General features: G+C 49.4%; 3 protein-coding genes across 3 annotated transcripts in view; all 3 read right to left on the bottom strand.

The window, feature by feature from the left end:
- The window catches only part of LOC100121665 (LIM/homeobox protein Lhx3), an 81,100-nt gene extending 77,525 nt beyond the window's left edge, over positions 1–3,575 (bottom strand). Inside the window, exon 1 of the mRNA XM_003425688.5 lies at positions 3,123–3,575. The gene's annotated coding sequence lies outside the window, so the exon portion shown is untranslated. The remainder of the gene's footprint in view (positions 1–3,122) is intronic.
- Positions 3,576–23,652: 20,077 nt separating this feature from the next.
- LOC116416753 (putative inorganic phosphate cotransporter) lies at positions 23,653–24,298 on the bottom strand. Its single transcript, XM_031926228.2, has 2 exons — positions 23,927–24,298; positions 23,653–23,858 (listed from the first exon to the last, which is right to left on the bottom strand). Exons 1-2 carry the CDS (start codon positions 24,260–24,262, stop codon positions 23,691–23,693), a joined length of 504 nt encoding a protein of 167 aa, XP_031782088.1. The 5' UTR covers positions 24,263–24,298; the 3' UTR covers positions 23,653–23,690.
- A 52-nt stretch (positions 24,299–24,350) lies between these two features.
- Positions 24,351–25,547, bottom strand: LOC100121646 (putative inorganic phosphate cotransporter). The gene is made up of 4 exons (XM_031926351.1): positions 25,491–25,547; positions 24,927–25,227; positions 24,601–24,851; positions 24,351–24,521 (listed from the first exon to the last, which is right to left on the bottom strand). Exons 1-4 carry the CDS (start codon positions 25,545–25,547, stop codon positions 24,351–24,353), a joined length of 780 nt encoding a protein of 259 aa, XP_031782211.1.
- Between the last annotated feature and the right edge of the window lie 586 nt (positions 25,548–26,133).

The following is a 26,133-nucleotide window of genomic DNA, read 5'->3' as shown; positions in this document are numbered from 1 at the left end:
GAGAGAGAGAGAGATGGACGGACAGACATAACCGCCGAAATAGATGGAGGGAGTGTATAGGACCCGCGCGATAAAAGCCTGAGCAATTAAGAAAAATGAGAATCGCCGCGTAATATAGCACACACGCGTCGATGTTATACAGTAATGGCTCAGTGTATTTGTACGCGTAATACCTCGAACGCCCAGTGTCAACGACGAAATAACGAGTGATTAACGGCTGATGTTGATAAAAAATTGCATTATAATTGCTGCGACTCCAGCTACACTGCAACGCTGCGTTTACGCGGGGCTACCGGTGTGTGTGTGTGTGTGTGTGTGTGTGTGTGTCTCTATTTCATTATCGCTTCTTCTCCTTTCTTCTCGAAATCCTCCTTTCATCTCTGCCTCTTCCTTATTTGCACTCGCTCTCGTCTGTCTCATTTGCCGGCTTTCGCCTCCGCCCGACGCTCGTATATTCCATCCTCGTCGCTCCGGCACCTTAGGCGAGGCAATTACAACGGTCATCGCTCGCGAGCGCGCGCGCGCGCTTCGTGGCAATTAAGGCGCTCCCAATTATTGCCGAGCTCTCCTCCTTCGCCGCGTACGTCCCTCTCTCTCTCTCTCTCTCTCTCTCTCTCTCTCTCTCTCTCTCTCTCTCTCTCTCTCGTGTGTGTACACGCGTCGGTGTGTTAATTGCAAGCGCGTGTCCGTGTGTTTGGATACGAGTTTCTCCCTGTGCGCGGCGTTTCCATTTGCGCATAATTGTGCGATGCATAAGCGACGATGAAGTGTGACAGTGTAGGAGAAGAAAAAAGGGAATACCCGCGTGCGAGGAAGAAGGCGAGGCACTATAGTGTGTGGGAGAGCGCGAGGTAAGTGCCCTCTCGGAAGTCTCAAGCGAGCGGATTCAATTTATCGGTTTACTTTTTCGCGCGCCTACTCGCTCGCTGCAGAGCTTTGATGGATCGATGTAGGATTTCGTTGTTTTTTCGATTATGAGCTGGTGTATAAAATGCCTCTAAATTGCTTCATTACGGATCGTTGTGTTATCGCGCGTAATGAAGCTTTGATTGAAAATGGTAATTCGGCGCGACGCGGAAAAACAGCTGCGCGCTCGTGTGCGGTTAATTCCAGCGAATCGAACAATAAGCGAGGCTTAATTAATTTTTTTTCGCTCTTCCCCTCTTCTCGGTATAACTTGTGCTTCTCGGCATTAATTTTAATTTTCGCGCGTTATGTTTACATGAATTATTAAAGCTAACACGCGTGTAAGGAATTTTCTCCGTCTCCGTTGGTTTTTCATCGTGTATATACAAACCCTTCGAGGCATCAGCTCGTAATTAATAACACTGTATTAATTGGAGCACAATCCCGGCGATACTCTTTTTATCGGCGGCTATAGCTCTACCGACGTAAATGGGAATAAGCGCTGCATCTCTGTTGGTATTAATTAGCATCGACTCTCATTAAGAACCGGCGCAGATCTGCATCTGCAAATTAATACCAGAAGATAACGCTTCTAATTAGGAACGCGAGTAAAGCCCGCGAAATTCAAAAAACTTTCGATCGCGCAACCGCGAGGAAATAGAAACGAAAAAAAGGAGGCTCATAAAGTCGCGTAACTTAATTAGTGAATTCGCGCGCAGCTCCGTTATCTCGCGCTTTCGATAAGCTACGCGCGCGATTCTTGAATGACGCGCGAGCGAGCTGCAGCGACGAGATGTCAGATGTCAGATCGAGAGCCGACAACGCCGACGTGAATGGGCGCGAGAGGAGAAGGCGCGCATGTATATACATACAGCTCGCCTCGCTGTTGCCAGCTGCGCGTACTGGTTACGTTTTTGGCTCCCTGCGCGTGTATAGGTATATACAACACACTCGAGCTTTAATTGACCTGTTGTGTCTGATATATATATATATATATATATATATATATATATATATATATATATATATATATATATATATATATATATTCGACGCGATTAATTGGGTATAAAGCCGAGGCGATTATGCTTTTTCATATTTAATTCGCGCTCGCGCGCCCAATTAATGAACGTAACGTTCGCTTAATGCAGTCAGTCATGCGACCGAATCTCTCTCTCTCTCTCTCTCACTCTCTCTCTCTCTCTCTCTCTCTCTCTCTCTCTCTCTCTCTCTCTCTGTCTAAAGATTCTCGACGTCGTCGGCGTCGTCGTCTCGAGGCATTGCGTAATTTCAGAGCTCGCTCGCTCGCTGATATATACCCCCTGCGCGCGTCAATTTACAAGTTAATTAAAGCCGAAAGAAAGCTCCGCAATGAAATACAGATTTACGAGCCGCACTGATAAGGGCAGCTCTGTGGTCTCGTCTAATTATTTGTTGTTCGTTCGTCGCAGCGACACCGGGACGTTACGTACAGCTCTCGTCGGAAGGGAAAATAAATCGCTTAACAAATTGCCCTTTCTCGGTATACATGCCGCACGCGAAGCAATCCAGCTCTGATCTGTATAGCGTATTGCCAGTCAAAACAAACTGCGATCGCGGGAGTAAAAATACCGGTGAGTCGTGCATAAAAGAAAAAGCAGCAGAGCTCTTTACTGCAGCGAAAGCCTCTCTCTCTCTCTCTCTCTCTCTCTCTCTTATTCCTCCGATAAATATATAATCCGATAATTGCTCGATTGAATTCCCGGATTTTTCGAGCCGCTGCGGAAGAGCGGGAGAGAGTCAATGGGGCGAAATTCCAATCGATCCGATGTCCGTGCATAATTAACCTAACCTATTTGCAATTACACGCGAGAGAGAGAGAGGGAACGAGCGCTAAAGTCAATGTCGAAGTGCCCGGATAGCATTGAATATTAAATTCCCGTTCTCTGCAGCAGTCCCATCGGCGGCCTGCATATATATATAGTATATAGTGGAAGGGGGGATCCGCTGAATTAATGATTTCGAGAATCTGGTTTCTTCTTTCCGAGCCGCGGCAAAATTGCCAATTAAGACTTGATTAAGCGTCGCGGCGACGGGCACTCGAACGAGTGCAAAAGTAAAAACGTCGCGCGCGTATAAAGAAACCGGCGCGGGAAGAGAGAGAGAGAGAGAGAGAGAGAGAGAGAGAGAGATGATTCGATTACGCTTAACGACTGGAATGAAAAGGCTGCACTCACCGAGGTGGAAGATGAGTTTCCTGTCGCTCGGCTCTCTCCTCTCCGATACGCCGCGTATACCTGTCCCTGTGTGTGTATTATACCCTCTCAGCTATGTGGCACAACAATCACTGTATCACTCGGTTCGAATTTCCCGCCGGCGCCAAATTCAAAAAACCGCTGAAAGCTCAACAATCCTCGCTGCCTCCAGCTCTTCTCTGCACTGATGCAAGTATACGCTGGAATTATTCACCTCTGCGTTCTATGTATATCACGTGCGCAAGTCACAGGCACTGAACAGAGAACAGTATACTGCGATATCACTCGCGTCTCGATCACTGCGTGGAACAGCTGTGTATGGATCTCGTGCAATGTGTTTTCGTGTGTGTGTCAGTGTGTGCAGAAAGTCGCGCGGAGCGGCGGCAAAAGAGCTCTGAACGCGGCGAGGCTCCGACTCGGTGTGTGCAGCGGACGGAGCCGCGCGAACCGCCGCCGCCGGCCAGTGACGTCAGCCAAGCGCCTGCGCGCCGCGTCTCGCGAATTCGCGACTCTCTCTCTCTCTCTCTCCCTCGGACGTCTACGGCGGCAACGGAGGAGCGGAGGTTGCTCCGAGAGGTGGGAGTAGATCTTGCGGGATCGTTTGGTATACTTGGAGGATTGTTTTTGATTCGCGAATGGAAAATTGGATTTTCCCATTTTTATATAGTCGCGCGAAAATGCGGTTGACGAATAATGAGGTTTCGCTCATAAGCGAGAACAGCTTTTAAGGCACTGGGAGGCGATTGGAAAGTGCATTATGCCCAAGATTGCCTTTCGTGTGACTCATGCGAAATCCGGGAATTCGTCGTTCTCGATTACGGGATTGTAAAAATGATTCTCTGCAATCGTAACAGCGGATTTTTCAAAGAGCAGCAGATCAAACATTTCTCTGTGGAACAGACGAAAAATCATCAAGCATAATTGCCGCGAGAGCCGACAGTTGCGGTTCTCGGCGATGATTAAAGGAAAACCACACGTGGCTATTTTTTTTAATTAAAAGCCGCCTTTTCCTCTCTCTCTCTCTCTCTCTCTCTCTCTCTCTCTCTCCCTCTCTCTCTCTCTCTCTCGGCTCGGCGTGTCCCTTAATTTGCTAAAAAGTATTTGCGCGCTCGCGACGAAATCTGCGGGTTTCCTCTAATTTATATGGAAAAACCGCAAATCGGTCGAGACCGGCGTATATGGCGCAGAGAGTCGCGTCGTGCTTGCGCTATGCGGCCAGGGGTCTTTGCTAATTAAGTCTTAGTTTGCTCCACTTAATCAACGCGCGCGAGTGAGAGAGAGAGAGAGAGAGAGAGCGGGATCCACTATCTGCTAATTAATTAACGAGCTCGCAGAGTTAAATTTCACGTGCGGCTTTTTCTCTCCGCCAGCGCCGCGCGCTGTGCTGTCCAAAAAACTCATTCTACGCCGGCGTTAAATATTTTCCCTCCGAGAGTTAATTAGATATTAAATTGACTAGCGGAGAAAATGTGTGCGGTTCTGTGTTCGATTTAAACTTCCACCCGATCGTCGTTATTCGATGTAATTTCAGCTTCGTTATTACAAGCTCGTGTTTGCTATCTACCGAGCTTTCTGAAAAAATAAATCAAGAGCAAACTCATCATCGCGAGGCAGAGAATTTTTAATCGTAATTTTTTCAACCTCTCCCACGCTCGCTGTGTATAAGCAAACATTGTTCTCCGCACTCGAAAAGTTTTTACATCAAACTTCACGCGCGCGCGCGCGTTGTGTAAATTTCAATCTCTCAACGAGCGCTCTCTCGGTCTTAACAAATTCGATAATCCATCGAAAACTATTACCGATATTGAACAAAAAAAAAAAAAAATCCTACTCCAGCCTTTCCAATACACGCCGACAAATCAAAAATCCGCAATTCCAAGTCACCCCCGGCGCTGCAGGCAGTGGCGCGTAGCACTCAAACAATTCGCAAAGTGAAAAAAGTATTTCAATTTGCGCGATTGCTTCCCGCAACGCCGGCGCTCTGCGGATGAGAGTGGCTTTCTTATACGCGCGAGAAGCCTCGTCCTCGTCGTCGTAGTAGTCGTCAGACCGGCAATCTAAATTTTACGTCGCCTATTTTATGGCGCGTCCTCGGCGAGGAGAGTATGGAGACGGACTGAATTTTAGCTAATTGTGCGGTTCGACGGTGTCGATGGGGCTGAGATTATCTCTCGCGGGCTGTTTTGACGACCGGGAATGTGCGCGATGAGTTTGGGGCTTTTTGATTAGAGAGCCGTTGATGTCACCTTAGCTCTGGTCCATAAACTGTCTCCGGTCCTTATGAGTATAAAAAATTCTTTTCTCCACACCTGCACCGAAAGTACCACATTCCTCGGGTGACAATGTACACGAGATATGGACTGTTCAAGTTTTTTCCTACCTGGGCACGTAATATACTATAGTTTCAGTTACAGCATGAGCGGCCCGCTTGCAGTCGGTCCAACAAGGCACACCTATCGTCGCCAGCCAATAGCTTCCGCTCTGATTTGACTGTTTTTTCCTTCATATACAGTACACCACATAACCAGTTTCAGCGACGAGGATACAGTGATCGAAAACCGAAAAACCTTCGGCACATAATATACACTCCCTCGACTCTTTCTCTCTTAACGACTCGACCGTACAGCCATTAACGAGCGCTTACATTAAGCGTAATGATCATCGGCTCTCGCAACTGCTCCCCGTGAGATTTCCGATGGCCGCCGTCGTCGTCGCCGCTGCGGAAAAACGCCTTTTTCCCATCTCGCCTCTCAGCTCTATACTCTCGCTCGACCCTTTCTCGCGAAGCGTCGGATGTCTCGCTCGCGCAAGCTAAAAACGCGTAGAATGCGCGAATCACCGTTTCGCCATCGAAGGAACTGCAGCCGCTGCTGCTCTTCTCGGGATCTCCTTTTGCTCTGTGCGCACTGATGGCTCGGCTTTTTTGTTCAGACGACGACGACGACGACGACGACGACGAGCGAGTGTGTCCTTGTCTGGCGAGGTCGGATTACGCTGCGACGGATGATTGGCTGATGAAGTCGATGGAATCGATGCTGAGCGCGCGGACGTGACGGGCTCGATTTGGAAAGTTAAATTGAAGGAAGTCGGCTTGATTGTATGCGCCTTATAGACTGTCTTGCGGAGAAATGAGGTGACGCGTAAATTGTTTGTCAATCAGTGAGGTATGAACAATCGGAGAGCGAGCGTAAAACGGCCTTCCCGTCCGATCTCCGCGAGAATCTCGTCGCCGCTGCTGCGGGCTACATTGGCTCCGGTCTATCATTTGCGGTCGTCGATGCGTATCCTGCTTCTCTCTTAGTCGGAAAAATAAAAGTGGCAGCCATCAGCGTCGCCCACTGACGATCGCGTGCATTAGCCTCGCGGCTCTCTCTCTCTCTCTCTCTCTCTCTCTCTCTCTCTCTCTCTCTCTCTCTCTCTCTCTCTCTCTCTCGAGGATATTATCGTCGGATTGCTCTTTCACTGTTTGACGAGAGCTGAGCGTTTGAAAACCATATCGATTCTACAAGAGAGAATAAAATTTACGCGGGAGTAATTAAAATTTATCGCCGAAATTATTAAGCCGCAGCCTCGACACGCGATTTCCACTCCGTCCTCCAATTTCCTCATAATTACGTCGCTTGCGAGCTTGCGAGCATGAAAAAAATAGCCTCCAACTCATCAGGCAACAAAAATCTCAACCGCCCACTTCCATTTAAATAAATTATAAACTTAAAAATCCACTATACCAGCTCTCCCTCTTAGATCACATACACAGCCTCGCACGCCATCAAATCCCACCCCCGCACGGCCACCCTTAGCTCTTTAGCCGCGACAGCAATTAACATACTAATAACGTGAGGGTAGCAGCAGCGGCAGCAGCTCGTGTCAACGCTGTACAGCCGGCCGGAGAACTTTCGAGGAAGAACCTGATGCGTGCCGCGAAAATGTAAAAGCGAGACACAAAGCTTAGGTGTATTATACGCGCCGAAGTAGCGTCTTGGTCAAAGCGCCGAGAGATAGAGAGAGAGAGAGAGAGAGAGAGAGAGAGAGAGAGAGAGAGAGAGATGCGATGCATTAAAATAATTAAACGCCACCGCGCGAGGTGCAGGCTTTCAGCAGCCGGTGAGCTGTGTCTTTCCTTTTGCCTCGATGTTTTTCTTCCTTTTTCTCGCTTTCGCTGTGCGTATAGGGTTGCAGTAGGCAAAGGAAGAGGGTGTACGTGTGAGAGTGGCGCGATCGAGCTTTGTGTCTTTGACGATGAGCCAGCTCCGCTTTTGTTCGCGCCCGCGCGAGGGATGCCGGATTCCTCGGGGAATATGCGAGACTTCTTAGGGAAATGAAGGCATTAGGGCCAATTGATTAGAGCTCGCTCGAAGACGGGTTTTTTCTTCTCGAGTTTGTTTACGATAGCAAAATGACCGAATATCAAGGAGAAAGCTCCTGCCAGCTCGAGTTTCGCGCAGTGCACGAGCTTGCCCGACTCTGATCCCCCCTCCGGCTCCTCTCTCTCTCTCTCTCTCTCTCTCTCTCTCTCTCTCTCTCTCTCTCTCTGTGTTTATACGTTAAGATGTTTAATCGCTTCTATAATTAAACTGTCCCTCAAAGGGTTAATTGTTCCATAAAGCCATGAATACGCTAACGAGCTCCGCTATTCTCGAGCGCGCACACACGAATCCCCCAAAGTTGTCGCGTGCTTGCGGCCTTTGAGCTTTTTCGTTTTAATAAAAAGCGCGCATCGCTAGTTCTCGCGGCGGCGTTTCGCCGTCTCTCTCTCTCTCTCTCTTTCTTTTAAGAGGCGTAAAACTTGCCGAATTCCTTACGAGCTTCTTTGATATTATGGAAATTCACTCTCGCGCTTGCGCGTCCACTCCGCGCGCCGCTTTTAATTATACTCGAGCCTACGAGGACGGAGAAATTATGCGTAATTATATAGTTGAGGATCGCCTGCAGAGAGGGAGAGCCTGTTTATTACCGAATAAAGCGAGGTTTTTGCGAATCGGAGCTTTGACGAATTTTCAGAGGGAGCTTTTCACATGTAAAATTGAGACGTTACTTCGGCGTTCGCTTATAATTAAGAAAATAGACCTTAAATCTCGGGCGTAAAGCTTCGCTCGGTTACTTCGAATGCGGCCCGAGAGAGCTGGAGATAAAGGGAGGACGGCGGCGTAAGCCAAACTAATAGAGATAATAGCCGCGAATAAATGCGATATAAATACCCGAGAGCGGCTGTGCGAATCGACGACTCTCGCGCGCGCAGGAAAAAGAAGAGAGCCGAACAAGAGATTCAACTTTCCGACGCCGGAGGGACGGAGATGGAAATTAATTCATTACTTTAATGCGCCGGGCGTTCCTCTCTCTCTCTCTCTCTCTCTCTCTCTCTCTCTCTCTCTCTCTCTCTCTCTCTCTCTCTCTCTCTCTCTCTCTCCGAAAGATGGATGTCTCGTTTTCATTTCGAAAATTAACGCTCTCCATTATATACCCTCTTTCGCGCGCGAGTCTTTTTCCTTCCCCCTCTATCTCGATTAGCAGCAGCACTTTAGCCACTACTCGACCGCCTCTTCCCGTCGCGCGAGGCGACTACTACCGCACGTCTTATTATGCATCGCCGATTCCGCGAGTGGAAGCCGCCGATAAGATCCTTTTTCTTATTCTCTCGCTCGTATACATATATACGTATAAGTACCGCGAGATATACCCGCTTTACGTCGTTATCGACTCGGGATCGTTCGACATTCTTGCATGCGATCGGAATCGAGCAGATCCCGGCCTAATGATACCGGCACTTAAAATCCGCTCTCTTTTCCCCTCGGAGCTCTCTAGAGCGAATTCAAATTCGATACGTTCGCGAGTTTACCCAGAGAGAGGACAATAATGCGAGACGAAATTTTCGCACGGGGTCGCGAGCGCACTTGGCCATACACCGGGCGCGTTTCACTTGTCACTCGTTAATGCACACCGGCAGCGGAACGGTTTCCTGTGTTTCGCGCTCTCTTTTTGTCCTCCTCTCCCGCCGCCGCCGCTGCTGCTGCTTTTCAAGCGGCTCTCGATAATTACGGGCGTGAATCGATTGTCGGCTGCTTTCCGGTTTCACGGTGTAGAGCGAGAGAGTGAGGGACCGGATTGCAGTAGCCGAGAGCGCGATTGATGCCTTCTACGGGAAGTTGACGCGCGCGACTGAAATTTCTGGTTTGAATTCGCAACGCTGATGGTTTCAGTTTAAACGCGCTCAGCTCTCTCGAGGTGTCGGGATAATGAGCGGCATTGGCTTTTGTTGCTCGCTTCGGGCTGCATTGATAACGCGATTTTTGCCTCTCGAACGCAGCGGGATTACTTTGAATAATAAGCGGTGCTCTCAGCAAAATTAGCCATACAAACCGAGTTTTTTCGAACGCGCGGTTACGCGATTAATTACGCGAATCGAGTGAGAGAGGGAATTAGTTGAAATTGTAAAAAAAGCGGCGCTGTATGTAAATAAACTCTCGCGGGAAAAGTATATTAATCAGCGCGCAAGACAAACACGGGGCGCATCGCAGTGTTAATCCGAGTAATAATCGATAACGCGTTTCATTAGGTATAACCGCGGTGGCTGCTCGCGCACATATCGGGCTACTAAAAGGCCTTCAATTTGGAGTTCTGATTGATCAATCCGATCCTAGATTAAAAGCCCCGACCGGCGGCAAAGCAGCACAATGATTCATAACAGCTGCAAGCGCTTGCTCCGATTCCAGGCTGTATACACGCGCTGAATTCGAATCGCGGAAACGGATAATTTATCGACGTCACGATGTGAGGAAATTTTTCTACTCGGAAAATTAAAATTAATTAGACCAGTCTGTTCGTCAAATCGACCCGACGCAGGAAGCCGCGTAATAAGCTCGACTAGTCTCGATCGTCCGATGTGTGCCGAGCTTTATATCCGGCTGCGGTGGGCTTTTCGGCCAACTGAAACCGGACGTCGGTTCGGCGGCGTAATATCGCTCTCAGCTCTCTCGCAATTCCCGGCGTGACGTCGGCGAGAACGGAGACGCTCGAAATCAGATTCATTTGCGGAGCCCCGAGCGACGAGCTGACGAACTATGCGAGTGTGCTTTGGACTAGGCGATTTACTCGATTGAACGCAATTATTTTTTCACGACGTCGTCGCAATTAATTCAACAACTCGCTAACCCACGCTAATACCCCACGTAATCAATTCATCAGCGTCGGCCGGCATCTTTCCGAGCACACACGCGACAACAGCAGGGGCGTCAGTGCCGAAATTAACAGTGACTATCGCTCGCTCGCGCGCGTTACACACCGCACCGCGCGTTAATTGGAAATCAGTCATAGCAATCCCATTAGCGCGCGGTGTGGCCGAAGAAGTCCGCAGTGCAGAGCGAGAGAGAGAGAGAGAGAGAGGGAGGGAGAACCCTCCCGACAGTCGCAGATCCAGACGAAGATATAGAGTACAGCATGCGGATTGAGAGAGAGAGAGAGAGAGAGAGAGAGGGAAAGGACATCGAGAGTAGCCGTCACAGAGCATGTAATTAGATTTGAGCTCCAGCGCGGCCCTCTCGACGCCCCATTGTGCAAGCGTTCAGGGTCTGGCCGTCGCCGCACTGTAACCGGGCATCAGTTACAGCCGTTTGCTGCCGCTGCTCTCCTGAAGAGGGAGAGGTACGAATCCGGCTGCGCTTGGGAGTGACGGCTTCTTTTGGCGAGAATTAATCTCGGACTTTGCGCTTGAATTTTTTATTAAAAAGTGCTGTAGCTCCAACCTTCCTATTTCGAAGTACAGTAGGGACGATCGGAACTGCGCGCGATCGATTATTAATGTTCGTTAGTCCAGCAGCCGTCCAGCCGCGCGAAACCGACGACGGCTCGAGCTTTGACGTGCTCGATCGCGTACACGCACATGCGCGCGGAAGTCGACAGAGAGATCAGAGTTTCTCGGTGCCCGGCACTTGATGGCCGCGTTACACGCTTCGTTATATATTACCGCTCGATAAATTGATAATCATTAGTGCGACGTATGCACGTCGTCTGATTTTTGGGATTGTACTGTGTTATTTGGAAATTAGTCGCCGTAGCTTCGTTATATTGAAATTGTTTCGCACGAGTTGAATCGCTGAATTTTAACGGCGTATTAAAAAAAAAAATGAAGTAACAAACTCCCCCGCAATCAAATCAAACGGCGATAGGCCGCAGCCCTCGAGCGCGAAAACTAAAGAAAATCCATCCCTCGTAAGGAAGACTCCTTTCCCGGCGCTTTACGAGCTCGCTCGCTCGAAAAAGGAGCGCGAGAGCCGAGATACAGCGGCAGAGAGAGAGAGAGAGAGAGTGTATAGCTATATACATACACATCCGCGCATCGGAGCGCGCTTTGACGGCTTTGCACTTACAAGGCGGCGACGGGGCGCCGCCGCTTCTTCTTCTTCTCCTCCGAGCCGCGCACCGATGTAATTTTCTGAATGACTGCGTAATTAAAACTCTAATTTCCTGCACTTAATTGACCGGAGTCTTGGATCCCCCGCCTCGACTCGACGTCTCTCCTCTCTTCCTTATCCGCGTGCGGCTCTCTCTCTTGGCTTTGAATTTCCCTCTCCCGCGTAGGGTGTATCGAGTATACGATAAAATTCGGCGCAACGCCGAGCTTTTAATTCAAGCGCGCCAGCAGCACTCTCGGCCTCTATTCTTCGGAGTAAGTACAGCGCGCATTTAAATAATCGATTCGCCGGCGGCGGCGCGCCAGAGTAGCGGCCGACCTTATACACCGGACGCGTCGCTCCGGAAGTCGACTTTCCCTCTCTCTCTCTCTCTCTCTCTCTCTCTCTCTCTCCTGCACTCTGTTTTGCGGCTTTCCAAGAGCGAAAGAGAGAAGGCGCGCGAGCTTTTATTGCCCCCTCTTTCACTCCACTTTGCTTTACTGCACCCTCGGCCTTCTTATACTCGCGTAATTTTCGTAATTTTACCGCCTCTCACAGGCATTCCCCGGGGGTGAACTGGCCTCGTATCGATTCAAGTCGAAAATCCGGCTCAATTAACGCGAGCATCGCCGGGAAAGAAAAGCTAATTATCGCGGTATACAGGCGCTCGCGCGATGTTTGTTCCGCGCGCGCGCGGAGTCGAGAAGCATCTCTCTCACTCTCTCTCTCTTCCCCTCTGCCCCTCTTGCGCGGCGCTAGGTAGTTATATTCGCTCGTCTCTCAGCGCGCGCGTCGTCGGACGTGCCAGGAGCAATTATAATTGCCAGCTCCTTTCGCAATTATAAGTTTGCGCGAGGGTGGGAGTGAGGGGGGGGGGGAGAGAGCGAGAGCAACGGCGGCGGTGCTGTATGTGGAAACGTTAATTGGGGTGACCTGCTCAGAAACTAGTTACCGCCCGGTCGGAGCTATATACTGATATTCTCCACGTGCTGCTGCTGCTTGCGAGAGACTCGTGTGCCGCCGCTGCTGTTGCTGTTGCTGCCGATGTGGAATGGGTGGAGCTTCGATATCGACGCTCGTTATCTTTATTTAAAGCGAGTAAAAAGCTCCACGTGTTATATAGTCTAAAAGCCGAGGACGTCGTGTCGGCAGTAGGACGGGGAAGTGAATTTTACGCAGACTCGCGCGCGCGCGCGCGAGCAGGATTGCGGCTACGGGACGGGGAAAGCTCTTTGAGTGCGAAGGACGGGGAAAGGCTTAAAAGTGAAAAAGAAATGGGACGGGGGAGCGATGAGACAGCTCCGAGACTTTTCTCTCGAGGAAATAATAAGCGAGCAAGTGTTCGCGCGCTGCGAGCGTGAGAGAGAGAGAGAGAGAGAGGGAAAGTGACGTAAGAAGCGGTAGAAATGTATGCGTAGATACACAAGCAAGCGAGAGAGAGAGAGAGCGAGATAAAAGAGTATAGTGCGCTCGAAGAAGTCTAAGTAACATCCATTTCGAGCGAGTCGACTCGAGCCAACCCCTTTTACTTTGCGCTACTCGTCTGTACTTTAGCTTCTCTCACTCGCTTGTGTATACCCACTTTCTCCAGCGACGCTCAACCTTATGTATACCCGCGCGCTCTGTGTACGCTGCGGCTTCGATCGAGAAGTAGATTTGAATCGTCGGAGAGGGGGTGCGCGAGCTTTTATTTAGCGGGAGACGCTTCGCGTTCAATTATCAACGATCTTCCGGGAATTTTAGTCGCACGTTCTCGAGAAAAAAATGTTTACATTATTCCCTCCGCTTTATGCGCGCATAATCCCCCACCCCCTCTCTCTCGAAAGAAACAGCGGTAATCCAACGACCATCATCGCTATCGCCTTGCTGAAAAAAATCATCATCGCCCCCTCCCTCTCTCCCTCGCCGAAAACTTTAACGAACCGAAGCAAAGTTCCCCTTTGCCGCGAGGCAATTAAAGTCATCGCGAGTACTTTTATCTCTCCCCCTTTCTCTCTCTCTCTCTCTCTCTCTCTCTCTCTCTCTCTCTCTCTCTCTCTCTCTCTCTCTCCACATACGTAGATGTATATTCTCTCTCGAGCTTGCAATCATCGCTAAGTCTTTTAATTTCCTATATCGGCCCGAAAGCGTGCGCGAGAGAGCTGCAGCGAGGGTAGCTCTGCAGCGCCGCGGCACGGGGTGGTAATTGGCTGTCAGGGCTTCCCCCAGTGGCGGCCGCACACACACACACACACACATAAGCTCGGAGAGATTGGTATCGCTTATAATTAACTTCTCCGTGCCACGAGAAGCCAGCGTTTCCATCGGCACGCGGAATACGCCGGCTCCCACCCTCTCCCGCTGCTCTATGTATGTGTGTGTGTGTGTGTGTGGGTGTGTGCAGCTACTCCGGAGGCGAAGGCTCGCTGCGCCTGCGGAAAGTAGGGGTGGGCAGAGCACAAAAGAGTATACACGAGCTTGATGGAGAAACTGCGGTTTTGATTTTTTGCTTCTCGCGTGCGAGAAAAAAATTCTCCGAAAATCCCTGCGTCCTAAAGCAAGCTTAAGAGATATCGAGGCATCGACGCGAAAAAAAGAAATCCGCGAGAGTGTAGGGGTTAAGGGATTATAATCTCGCGCGCCTGGCGTACGTGGAAAGAGGAAAAAAATCGCGGTCGTCGATACAGCGTAAATAAATAAACAATCGATGCGAACACCCCGGGGCGGGGTGAATTTATCGGCGGTGCGCCGCCGCGGGGTGCCCTCTCCGCCTGTTGTACAACGCCGGAGAGCATTTGTTCTGCTTAGTCCGGGAAATTAGTCGAGAAAGTGATATCGCGAGAGATTTGCTCGGATTAAAACGTTATACGTATACTCGGAATTCAAAAAGTATTTCGAAGTACGTATGCTAATCGCGCCGATCGTTAATCACAGCCGCGCGAGTCAAGCGCAGCCAAGACGATCATTCATCGGCATCATCCGCGTGTGTCTATCGATTGCATTATGCAAATCCCGAGCTTGACGCCGCGTATCCCTTCGAGGTTAAAAAACAAAGTGGATCATCCCCTAATGACCCTCATCCCCTAATGCGCGTAGGTATAGGTGTAGAGAGAGCCGGAGAGGCATCGGTTTCCCATGGATATCGAGCTGTGGCTCGTAGTTTACGTAAGGGCTAATGACAGTCGAAATCCATTGATAATAATCGCGATTGTATCGCGGCGGTCGAAGGATCCCCGGTGTATATAGGGGCGATCGTGTACCGGCTGTGTGTGCAGAGTCGAGGGAAAGGGAAAGTGTCAGGAGGCGAAATGCAGACGACGGATCTAATGGATGCTGATGCTGTCGGTGCATTGTCCTGCAATCGACTGATCTATGGCTCGAAAATTCGAACCGATTTGCTTCTACTCCGAAGTAAAAATCCTAAATCCAAAAGATCTCACCGGCTCCTCTAATCACTGCGAAGACAGCAACGCAGTTTAATACGTATACGCGCACATGCACAGCATGAAATCGGGCCGTCGCGACGGCGTCGGACGTCTGGCGCTGCGTGTATGCCCCGCGGATCGAGTCGATCAATTACGGGCTTACGTCGCGCTCGACAATGGGGATTAGCGTTGCGCTCGACTGTAGCCTGAGAAAAGCGCTGCCCTCGAGTGTTGCTGCTGCTGCGCGTGTGTATAAGGGAAGTTGTTGTTGCGAGAGAGAAAGAGAGAGAGAGAGAGAGAGAGAGAGAGAGAGAGAGAGAGAGCTGCTCTTGCGTTGTACGTATTGTGAGATTTTAATTTGGTTTGTTTGCTCTTTCGCTTTGCGATTTTTCGTGACGTGATGTATTCGTTTGTTGCTGCTGCTGATTGATGGATCGCTTTGCTGCGCGCTATATGCAACGGCCCTTTTTTACTCTCCCATTGAGATTGCTCGAGCGGGATATTGCATGGGACATAAAAGGAAATAATAATGAATTCAATGTTTAATGGCTTAGACAGTTATAGCACGGGTGACTCGAGCAGGAAACTCAAAAAAGTTTTCTCGACATACGAGGGAAACGAAAAATCGCCCACGCGCCATCTATCGGCCTACCCCAAGCTCATCAATCGTCCGACGCGCGAACGAACACGCGCAGCGACTGTAACTTCGCGCGAAACAGTCTCCCAAATCTAATCAAGCTCTCGTCGGGCCAACAACGGGCTCCGCGCGAATTAATCAGCGATAATGGAAATTCGAGACGCGCTGCTATAAGATCATCGCCGACAGCTGATCTGTATAGATGTAGGTGTACACATGCGCGATTGGACGCCGCGGCGTTAATACGCGACGCGCGTGAAATTATGTGCGCGAAGCTCTCTCGCACACACACACATACACGCGCTGTTAATACAGTCACGCGCGGGAGAGACGAGACAAGACGAAAGCCGGCGGCGGGTGTGTATTGCGCGCGCGGGCGAAATGAATGAGAGAGATAATGAGAAAGACAAGGAGAGAGAGAGAGAGAGAGAAAGAGAGGGAGTACAGTTACCAGGGTTGGCTTGTTCGCTGGTTGGCCTGAGTTAATTATAACTGATGGTTATCAACCGGTTAACTCCGACACGCCATTACGTGCCTCGGCTGGCGCTCTGTCTGTTTCCCTCCCTCCGCGTCGTCCTCTCTTCCTCCTCCGTTATATACACCGCTCTCTCTCTCTCTCTCTCTCTGTACACGTATAGATAGACTCGCGCCGATGTTTCCAGCGTGTTGTACGCGGGAGATTTTCGCTACGTACGTGCACTGAGCGAAGATCGGGACTGGGCTGTAATAACGATCGAGCTGTATTCTCGCGCTTCGTTAGTCCCTTTTCCCGTAACGAAGCAGGCTCTGGGTAAATATTTTGCAAAGATTTTTCTCCGGAGCACTAATGCGCGCCATAGCCGAAAATACCGATACTCCAGATTTATAATACAGAAGCCATCGAGTCTCTGCGTCGTTCCGCAGCGAACAAAGGGACCAGCCGCCGCGTGCACGTCGTCGAGCGGTTCAACCCCTCATCTTCGACCTGATCGTTCGTCCCCCTATGAAGCGTCAGCCGGCGGCTCAAAACATTACACCGCACGCGTGTCGGCTTTTTACTTCTCTCGCTGCGCGCGACACGCGCTCCTTATCTCGGCGATCCGCTCTTTTCTCTCGCCAATCTCCGCCAATCATCTAAACGACGCGTGTAATGTATTCGCCGCCGCCGCTGCCGTATATATGGTCGGCGCTGATAAGGACCGGCCCTTCGTCGCCGGAGACTCGATTTCTGACTTGTTTGTGTGTACGGGATTTTGCGAAGGGTGTGCGAGATGGGCTGGACGACTTTTGGGGAGAGTAATTAGAGTTTTCGGCTTTGGTTTTAATCAAGAGCGCATACACGTAACGAGCGTAAAAAAGGCCTGACGCGTCGAAAAAATCGTGTAGCGAAAACAGTCTCTGGTTTCACTGGGCTGCGTATATCAGTGCTTGCGCTGCACCGCGAAAAGAAGCTCCGGTGCGTCGGTTGCGCTGCTGCAGCTGAAACCGGAGATGCCAACGCAGCGCGTATTTTTCGCGCCGCGAATCGTGACACTCGATACTTTTGAGCGCGACGCGCTCGGTGTCTTTTGTGCCGAAGGCATCGTGTGGACTTTGATTTTTGACGATGGGAATAGTTGTTTTTTTTTAAGAAACTGGTACTTTAGGAGTGCAAAGTTCATAAAAAAAAGGTTTTCTCAAGACTTTCCCGCGGACTGCATCACACACACACACACACACACACACACAGTACGAGGTCGGAGAGCTTTCCGGAGAAATCAATCTGAGAATGGCCTCGTTAATCTGGAAAAGAGTGAGCGAGCGGGAGCCGAGCGAGCTTATACGTATACGAGCTTTTACATCACGTAACGGCATCGAAAGAGCGAGAGAGAGAGGGCTAGCGAGTGACTGAGTGGTTATTTAGGTAAGAGCCACCCCCCGATCGGTAGCTACATCCCGAGCTCGACTTCCTTCGGCTGTACCAGAGTACGTGTTCCTGTCCGTTCGAAGAGCAGGGGAGGCTAACGTATGGCGGAGTAGGAGAAAAGTCGCCGGAACGTGCGTTTCTTTCGGAACTTTCATTATGAAATTGAGGCTGGACTACCTCTCTGTACAGAACTGCGCTGTCGGTGTGTTGCTTTATGGCCTCCACATCTCTCTCTCTCTCTCTCTCTCTCTCTCTCTCGCTCAGCTCGGAAAGGTTCGGTTGAAAAATGCATTGTTATAACAGCGTTTGAGATTTAATTTTCTCGCAAAACGTTAATTTAACTTTTTCATTATACCTGCGGCAGGGGAGCAGCAGCGAGTCTCATCCCCCGCGCGTGAAAATTAAATTAATTCCAAAGGTATACGCATAATGCGCGCACGCGTCCGCTCACTCTCTGACTTTCCCATGACGAGCGAGCGAGCGTGCGCTAATCAGATCATCCCGGCGATGCTCCGTTACCGGCTATTCTGTCGCTGTCGCGTATTGTCTCGTCGCGCGCGCGCGCGACCTCCCCTGCGCGCACCCATGTATATATGGGAGACTGAGTGGAATGCGCGTGTACTAATGCGTCGAGGGGTGCGCTCGTGATTTTTTTTTTTCGGGGAATGTGGGAGCGCCCGGTAAATGCTATGGGAAATTTTTAATTTCAGCTGGAATTGCCCGCGGCTCGCTCGTGAAATTTAATTTTCATTCGTTAACGCGCTTTTTGACTCGATTTCGCGGATTGCGCAAGGACGAATTTATAATTTTATCTCTCGAGCGGATCAATCAAAAGCAGCCAACTCGAGGACAGAGAGACACCACCGCACGCGCGCCATTAGCTCGAGAGGGTACGTACGCACCCTAGCTTCTCCCCTCCGACGACGATCATCCTTTCATTTATCTAATCCATAATTATACGCCGGCGGCACGCGTGCGCGTCTTTTTCCCGCCACTTTCAAAACCAGATGCAGTAGCTCGCGGTGAGAATGTCGCCAGTTACAGTGCAAATTGTAGGATCACTGCGCTCGAGTGGACGCGCGGCTGCAGATGTTTACTCTCCTCCTCGTCGTGCGCCATAATGATACTCTGCTACTGAAATTTTAGAGTGTTCTACGAACGCCAGAAGAGAGAGAGAGAGAACTCGATACGGGGGACGATGATGAGGTTTTTCGTCACGGAGCTGGCCGCTGATGGGGTTTCAAAGGCGAAAAAGGCGCCGGTGAATTTTGAAAAATCTGCCCAACGCCGCGGTATATCGGGTTGCCTTAATGTGCGGGGGAAACCGTATACAAATCTGTTCGCGAGCGCACAAAGGACACAAAAGAGACGCAAAAGTCGTCGAGAAGGAGGCTAATGGGGCGTCGTAAAAATGCAGCGAGTCCAAACTCTCTGGAAGCTCGCACGCGCTGACGGAGACAAACCGAGGCGGATCGCTGACAAAGCTCGCGCGAACAAAAAGCATCACCTCTCGAGTAAGTCATTGGCCGCAACAATGCGCAGATTTATAAACCCCCGAGCGCGGCTCATTGTTATCGAAAGCTCGGGTCAATCAGAGCTGCAGTAGAGTAGCCGCGGCGCTGCCGACACTGGCCGAATACCAAAAACCATCGGCTCCATTGTGGCGAGCTTTATCTTGGAAATTCGCGTGCGGCCAGTCGTCGAGAGGATTTTCTCTCTTGCCCCAACGGCGAAAGCGCGAAGCTAACCGACTCGCGCGCTACTCGCGTTTTATTGATGGCAACGAGAGGGTGAGAGAGAAGCATTGTAAGTCGGCGATTATTCCGATGTATTCGCGCGAGTTGAGCCGCTGGAACTGCCGGTTTTATGGCTTTTTATTCCTCCGCTCGGATCTCGCTCCGCGGCGCGGAGTGTCATTGTAAAAGTGGATTTCGTTGTATGACTAGAGCTTTTTTCGAGCCGAGCGAGAGACAGAGAGTTTTATTCGGCGCTCGCGCATTGATGAAAACGTTTCTAACGCGTTGTCGAATATTTTGAGTTATCGCCGTCGTCGAAACGTTCGTTTTTTAAATTTAAAAATCCTCGCTAACAGCACCGGCAAGCCTGTCATTCTCGCCCAAGCCGCAGCGGCACTCTCCGGAAGAAGAAAGCGAGCGCCGAGTCAAAGGTCGCCGCAGGGAGCTGCATTGAAAGCGAGCACTTTAATGAATACGATTAGGGCGGATCGCGCGAGAGCGAAGAAAGGAGCCAGCCCCGGTTAAAGGGCTGCATAATGCAAGCGCGCAAGAGTGCCGTACACGATGTGCGTCTCTCTCGGGTGACGGATCACTCGCACGGGGGCTGCTTCTCTTTTTCTTCCGGCGACTAGATGCTCTGGTACTTACCGGAGGCAGCTGCGTTGCTTTTTCGTTTTTCTGATTCGAAGGTAACCCGTGTACTCGAGAGCCATTCGAAATCCTCGTCACTGTGAAATTCATTAGTCGATGCGTCTACTCGGCTGCAACTCATTTCCTCGCGATTCGTTCTAACAAACCGCGCGTCGATGCACGACCGTTACGCGCAGACTCGCTGATGGTGATGGCTCGTTATAGTCATCTCATCGAGCTGCGCGCAGAGCCGGACGGCCTCGAGCGGAAGTCCTTGATGACGACGGGACGTGCCACTGCGCGGCTCAAGGCCACCTCAGGCCCTTCACCCTATATCGGTGTCGTCTGGACATATCTCGCACATGTACGGCAGAGATGCTGCAGTGGCGCGTGTCTGCTGTGGGTATGATGGCTTTTTGCGCTCGAGGGATATGGGAGATCGAGGATGTTGGAATGAGGAGGCGTTGTTCGGTTTACTATTAATAGCAGCTCATATGCATGATTTCAGTTTACCTGTATAACCGCACTTTTACAGCCTGTCCGCAATACAACCTTAACAATAAAACGCTTTCATCGCGCTTCTTATCGCGTCGACCCTGCAATTAAACGCGGACGAAGCTCATCGACCTCTCGCGTGCGCGATCAGGGGAAAAAAGTAAGCGCAAAATCGGTATAAAACGCCCGTTCTAACTGTATACGTAGAGCAGCGACGAGCTGTTTGGCAAAAAATCGAATAACGACCTCTGGCAGCTCTACTGCACAGGCGATTAGTCTATGTAACTGTAAGCGATCTTTCGGATAGAGAGAGAGAGAGAGAGACGCGCTTTTTACGCGACCTTTGCTGAATTAAACTTGCGCCTTATTCGCGACGCTCTTTTTCCGACCTGCGGAGTCCATGCACATAAGGAAGTGCGCGCTTCTTTTGTTAGCGAATTACTGAATATATTTACAGTCAGCTTTAGAATACCGCGATTTTTACCAACCGTCAAACAACAAAGGTATCTCACGTTCCTCGTAGAATTGAAATTACCGATTCATGGATTAATAATCATCACCGACACAAAGAACAATGTCCCGAACGAGAAAAAGATTAGAGAGGGGAGAAAGCCGAGCCGCGAATGCAGCAATAATGTAATATCCCCGTAAAATGGGAGCCAGTGCGCGGTAACGGGATCACGGGCGTGAAATCCTAATAAATGAGCAGTCGAGCGAGCCGTCAACCTCTCTCTGTCTCTCTCTCTCTCTCTCTCTCTCTCTCTCTCTCTCTCTCTCTCTCTCTCTCTCTCTTCGCCACGCTCCGCACAATGAGAAGCCGATCTGCCTTATCTGTCCGATGCATCGCACGGGGCATCCATCTCTCTCTCTCTCCCGCTCTTGATTTTCCTATGTCCCCTGCAACATGCACTGCGTATGCATCGATGTACAGCGTGTCGTTCGTATAGCCGACGATTTGGAATTGTACGAGTGCGCTGGATGGCCTTTGATTTTGTTAATTCTCGCTACCTCGCAAAGGTATATAATACGTATATGATTTAAAAATGGTGAATTAATTATTCGTAAATTTTCACTCATCGAAATTATGCGAGCGTTGATCAGAGATGCGCAGTTTATTCAATTTCCATCGTACGGATTAAAATTATTAACAAAAATCACATGCTCATCCGTGTAATCCAAGTACCAAACTCAAAAAACGCATCTCCTCGGGCTGATTAATCCCTCACCACGGATCGACGCACTGCAGCAATCCATAACATATTGCGTATCACCCCTCGACCTCAACGTAAAAGTATACCTTTCATCCACCGCGGAGAAACAAGGAGAAAAATATCACACTCGCAACAGAAGCTCCCGATGCAGACGCTTCCCACGGACCCGCTCGGAAAAAATCTGCGGCATTTGTACGCGCGTGCGTGTGTGAAAAAAGGGGGAGTACAGCTCACGAGTGCACTTAATGTCGCGCGGGGACTTTGGGTATATATCGAGGTCGGGTTGCGCGGATTTCACGGATTTAAAAATAATTTCTTTGTGCTACTCGCGCGCGCGAGGGTATGTATTGTTGCTCTTTTCGGCTGTTGCTTTTATAACGCGCACGTCGTCGGCGGGCTATACGTACGCGTATTCGTAATATCACCGTTGATTTGCGATTTTAATTAAATCGGAGGGGGCAACAATGGCTGATGGAATTAATTAAATTTCGCCGCAATGTTCATAAAGAATGGCAGTAATGAGAAAGCTTTTGATACATAATTAAATACAGGCATATACCTACACGCTGCTTACTTATTCTACGTGAATTAACGACTGCCGCATAAATATAATGCGAATTTCCAAAATGCCTCGCCGTTCTCAGAAACCCGTAACGCGCGCGCTTTTCATTAGCCAGCATGATTATCAAAATGCGCGTTATTATTCCATTATTCCGTTGTTGTTGTTGTTGTGTTAATTAAATTTTCGATTCCGAGCAGTGATTATTTTCCCCCGTAATATCAATTACAAGTACATCACCCGTCGAACAATCGGAAATTCACACCCGAATCGCTGGCCGTCCGTCTACCCTCCACTACACTCGAATTGCGGGTCCTCGCGCGCACGTCTCCTTAAACTTTCATCCTCTGCGACAAAAAAAGCTCCCATAAGTCACCCTTAAACGCGTCTCCGCGCAACTCAGCGCATTGCAACGGCACAGCAGCGCAGCAGTTCTCTCTCCCGGTGAGAATTCGATTCACGAATCCAATTTACGGGGCAGCGGACAGCGAAAATGGCGAAAATCGAATTGTTTCCGGGACTGACGTTTCGTGCACGCGCCGGCGGACGATGCATTCTTTACGCATCTGTGATCGCGTCATCCGTGCAAGTAGTGAGCGCGCTCGCGCGGTGAGCTTCGCTCGATCGTAATTGACGGCTCATTCGCCCCCCGCTGGTGCGCGCATCGGGCTTTTTTGTGTGGTCGGCGATTTTTTTCCCTCCTGAATACAGCGGGGAACTCGAGGCTTGATGAGCAGAGGAGAGTCGGACTTATGTAACGTTTCAATCCTGCACGGCGAAGATTGCCGGCATTTGTCGCTCGGCGATGGGTTAGTATCGGCTCCATTGGAGAGTAAATGGAGAGCATTTTTTATTTTCAACAATTGAATTTAATCCACAGCATTTTAGCCGAGTCAATAAATAGGTGCACCTTCTCTCTGCAGCACACGTCGCCGGATCCCTGGGCGATGACTAATCCATCGCCTCCGCGCAAGGTATATGGCGGCAATCTTCGAGCCGCATGCAAAATTCCATCGAGCATTGAAAGCCGCTCAGGCAACGAGTACCGCGCGCCGTTATGTACATCGCCGAACGAACGAAGCTTCCGTACACCTATTCACACGCGCCCGCGCACATCAGAAGGAGGGAGTGAGAGTAGAGAGCGAATGAGAATTTCGAAATTGGCCGCGAGCCTAACTCGATGCCGGATTAATTAATTCGAAATACCGGCGGCGCGCAGCGAGATTAGCTCGGAGAAACCCGCTTGAAACGTCGGCAGTGTGCACGTGTGTGTGGGTGTATAGGTATCGGAGAGAATAGGGCTAATGGAGGCAGAGGTCCGACCATCCGGAGGAATTATTAAGCGGCCGCGCGGTCGAACTCCGGCAGACGAGCGCAAGCAATCGTTATTCGGACTTTAAGTGCCGTGAGCGCGCGATCGGTCAACGAGCCTGATGGAATTTTGCATTGGGAAGGTGCGTGATTTCGGAACTATGGGTCTGGTATAGGGTGCTTGTCGGCGGGTATCGGTTGGCTTGGCGCCGATGGCTCGGTGAATCGAATATAAGGATTTTAACGGTCTACGTCTAAATTTTTACAAAATATATTTTAAAGATTTACAGGTTTGTCAGCAAGGACCGGAAATAGTAGAGATTCTGCAACTTTGGCTCGTTTGATGATTCGGCTCGTTCCACGGCTGCTTCTCAGCCTTCGCAAAAATTACGAAGAGCAGGTTCGTAAAAAAGTAAGCGCCCACTGAGATGTAGAACACTATGTTCCACTGCTGGACGTTTTTCTGTAAGAAGATTTTAAGATTGTAAGCTCATTTAAACCCATTCGAATTCACGCACAAGCAACACGCACCTGATCGGTAACGATGGCCCCGCAAACGATCGGCGCCAGCAATCCGAAACCCTTGGCGATCGTGTTCAGAATCGAGTACAGGGTGCCGCAGTAGTTGGGGCACAGGTCCAGCAAAGTAATGAGACATCCGCTCAGAACACCGGCGTTCAAACTGACGGCGACCACGAGGCAAGAGATGACGGCGACTTCGTTCCTCACGTCGACGAAGCAGAGGACGAGCAGTACCGCACCCGGTCCCCACATGCCGATCGTGTTGGCCACCTTGCGCACCACTTCCACGCGTACGCCGTATCGACGCATCGCTAGATCCGACAGCCAACCGATCGGGAAACCCATTATCCACTTGCCGAGGTATGGTAAGGCAGAAATGCCGCCGCTCTGCAAGAAGTGATTGGTAGTGGCTGAGTGTGATTTTAATGATATTTTATGAAATAAAACCGCAAACCTTTTGGATGTCAAAGTTTAGAACATTTTTCATGAATGTCGGAAGTTGAGTGGTGATAACGTAGTAACTCCAGAGATGGCCGCAAAGACAGACCAGGAGTGACCAGACCGGCATGGACTTCAATATATCTCTCCAAGGGAATCGAAGTTTCTGAAATGAAAAACGACGTAACAGAGTTGCAGAAATGAATCATATTTAAAAAAAAAAAAATTGAAAAACCTGAACATACTTCTCTGGCACCTGCAGGTTTCTCCAACGCCAAAAGACTGTTTTCAATGTACTGCGCTTCCTCGAGACTGATTCTGGGATGCTCGGATGGCGAATTCGCACCGAAAAAGTAAAAAAGCACTGACCATGCAAAACCGATCATACCAAATACGTAGAAAATACTTGGCCAGCCTAACTTTGAACTGGCGAGAAGTCCACCCAACAGCATGGACATCACCGTGCCCGAAACTACTCCGCTCAACACGAAAGAGCCTGAGGAAAGACGTTTGATCAACACTATTTTTTTAAATAATTAATACTATCGAATTACTTTGAATTAAGACTTACTTAACGCTGCTTTTTCAGGAGCGGGCGTCCAATTGGACAGCAGAGTCTGAGTACCTGGATCGATGCAAGCAAGTCCTAAACCCGTAGCGATCGTGCAGCAGAGAACCGCATCGTATCCAAGATTTAGAGCCAAAATCGGAGTAATTAGGTAAGTCAAGCTGCAGAAAAATAAACAGCTGCATACTATCTTTTGAGTGTTGTACCTCATTATCAGGAAACCGAAGGGCACCTGAGCTACCACGCTGCCCCATAATATGGAGCTGAGGATCAATGACGTTTTCTTCGTGTCCCAGTCGAATGTCTGGAACATACAGTGGTTTTTAGTGAATTTGGATGATATTATATTGCAAAAACGCTAGAGTAATATCAATTACTAAAACAAAGCAGTTTAGAACTGGGCCTTTCGTCACCGCCTAAACTCACACAGTAGGTGACGCATGGTCGCTTTTTCATTTCTCTCATAAACGGTATATGCGCGCCTAGTCTAGATATAGTGGTGTGCCAAAACTGCCTTTTTTGACCTGCTGCTCATGCTATAACTGCTAGTGAGTGATAAATTCATACCGGAATGTCCGTATTGCTGGAGTCGGTGTCTGTCATTGCAACAACGGCCACTGACATTATGCTGCGCATAGCGTATGCTATTGTCTCGCCAAAGAACATTAGCAATATCTGTCCATGTCTCGTTCCGAATTTCTCTAGTGATTTTCAATAATACATAATCAATGGACGTTATTAATGAATATTCACGAGCATAAATTTTAATGACATTCCAAATTTCATTTCAATGGAAAATGATTCCGGGAAAAAGTACATTCAAATCAAAATTAATTAAATGATGTGTCTTGATTTTAGCTTTGATTTTAAAATAATGACAGATAAATTATTTATTTTTACTTGAAGGTTTGACGATTTCCATTTCCATTATTAGTATTATCACAACGTTCCGATCTTCGATTTCCCCTTCAGTCTGTTTGTGCTGCGAATTCCATTAAGCGATCACTGCAAATAAACAGTACAAACATTTGTTTGAAACCGTATACCCAGTAGTATTTTAATCATATTCTTTATAACCAAAAGCACACATTTCACATGAAATATATTCAAAGACGATTTTAATCATAGTCACGTATCCAGACTAAATGTATTATTGTACTGTCTCGACAAAATGAGCGATTGACCGTAAGATGAGGATATAGCTGAATTA

Source organism: Nasonia vitripennis, chromosome 3 (assembly GCF_009193385.2).
Source record: "Nasonia vitripennis strain AsymCx chromosome 3, Nvit_psr_1.1, whole genome shotgun sequence".
NCBI lineage: Eukaryota > Metazoa > Arthropoda > Insecta > Hymenoptera > Pteromalidae > Nasonia > Nasonia vitripennis.
This window is presented reverse-complemented; position numbering and strand designations above follow the sequence as displayed.

Excerpts from the sequence above, each read along its gene's own strand:
- LOC116416753 (XM_031926228.2), bottom strand. The coding sequence starts at position 24,262 with ATGGGTTTCCCGATCGGTTGGCTGTCGGATCTAGCGATGCGTCGATAC. Across the intron at positions 23,859-23,926 it reads GGGCCATCGTTACCGATCAG|AAAAACGTCCAGCAGTGGAA; the intron begins GTGCGTGTTGCT and ends ATCTTCTTACAG.
- LOC100121646 (XM_031926351.1), bottom strand. The coding sequence starts at position 25,547 with ATGTCAGTGGCCGTTGTTGCAATGACAGACACCGACTCCAGCAATACG. Across the intron at positions 24,852-24,926 it reads TCCTGAAAAAGCAGCGTTAA|GCTCTTTCGTGTTGAGCGGA; the intron begins GTAAGTCTTAAT and ends GTCTTTCCTCAG. Across the intron at positions 24,522-24,600 it reads AACCTGCAGGTGCCAGAGAA|AAACTTCGATTCCCTTGGAG; the intron begins GTATGTTCAGGT and ends TTTTCATTTCAG.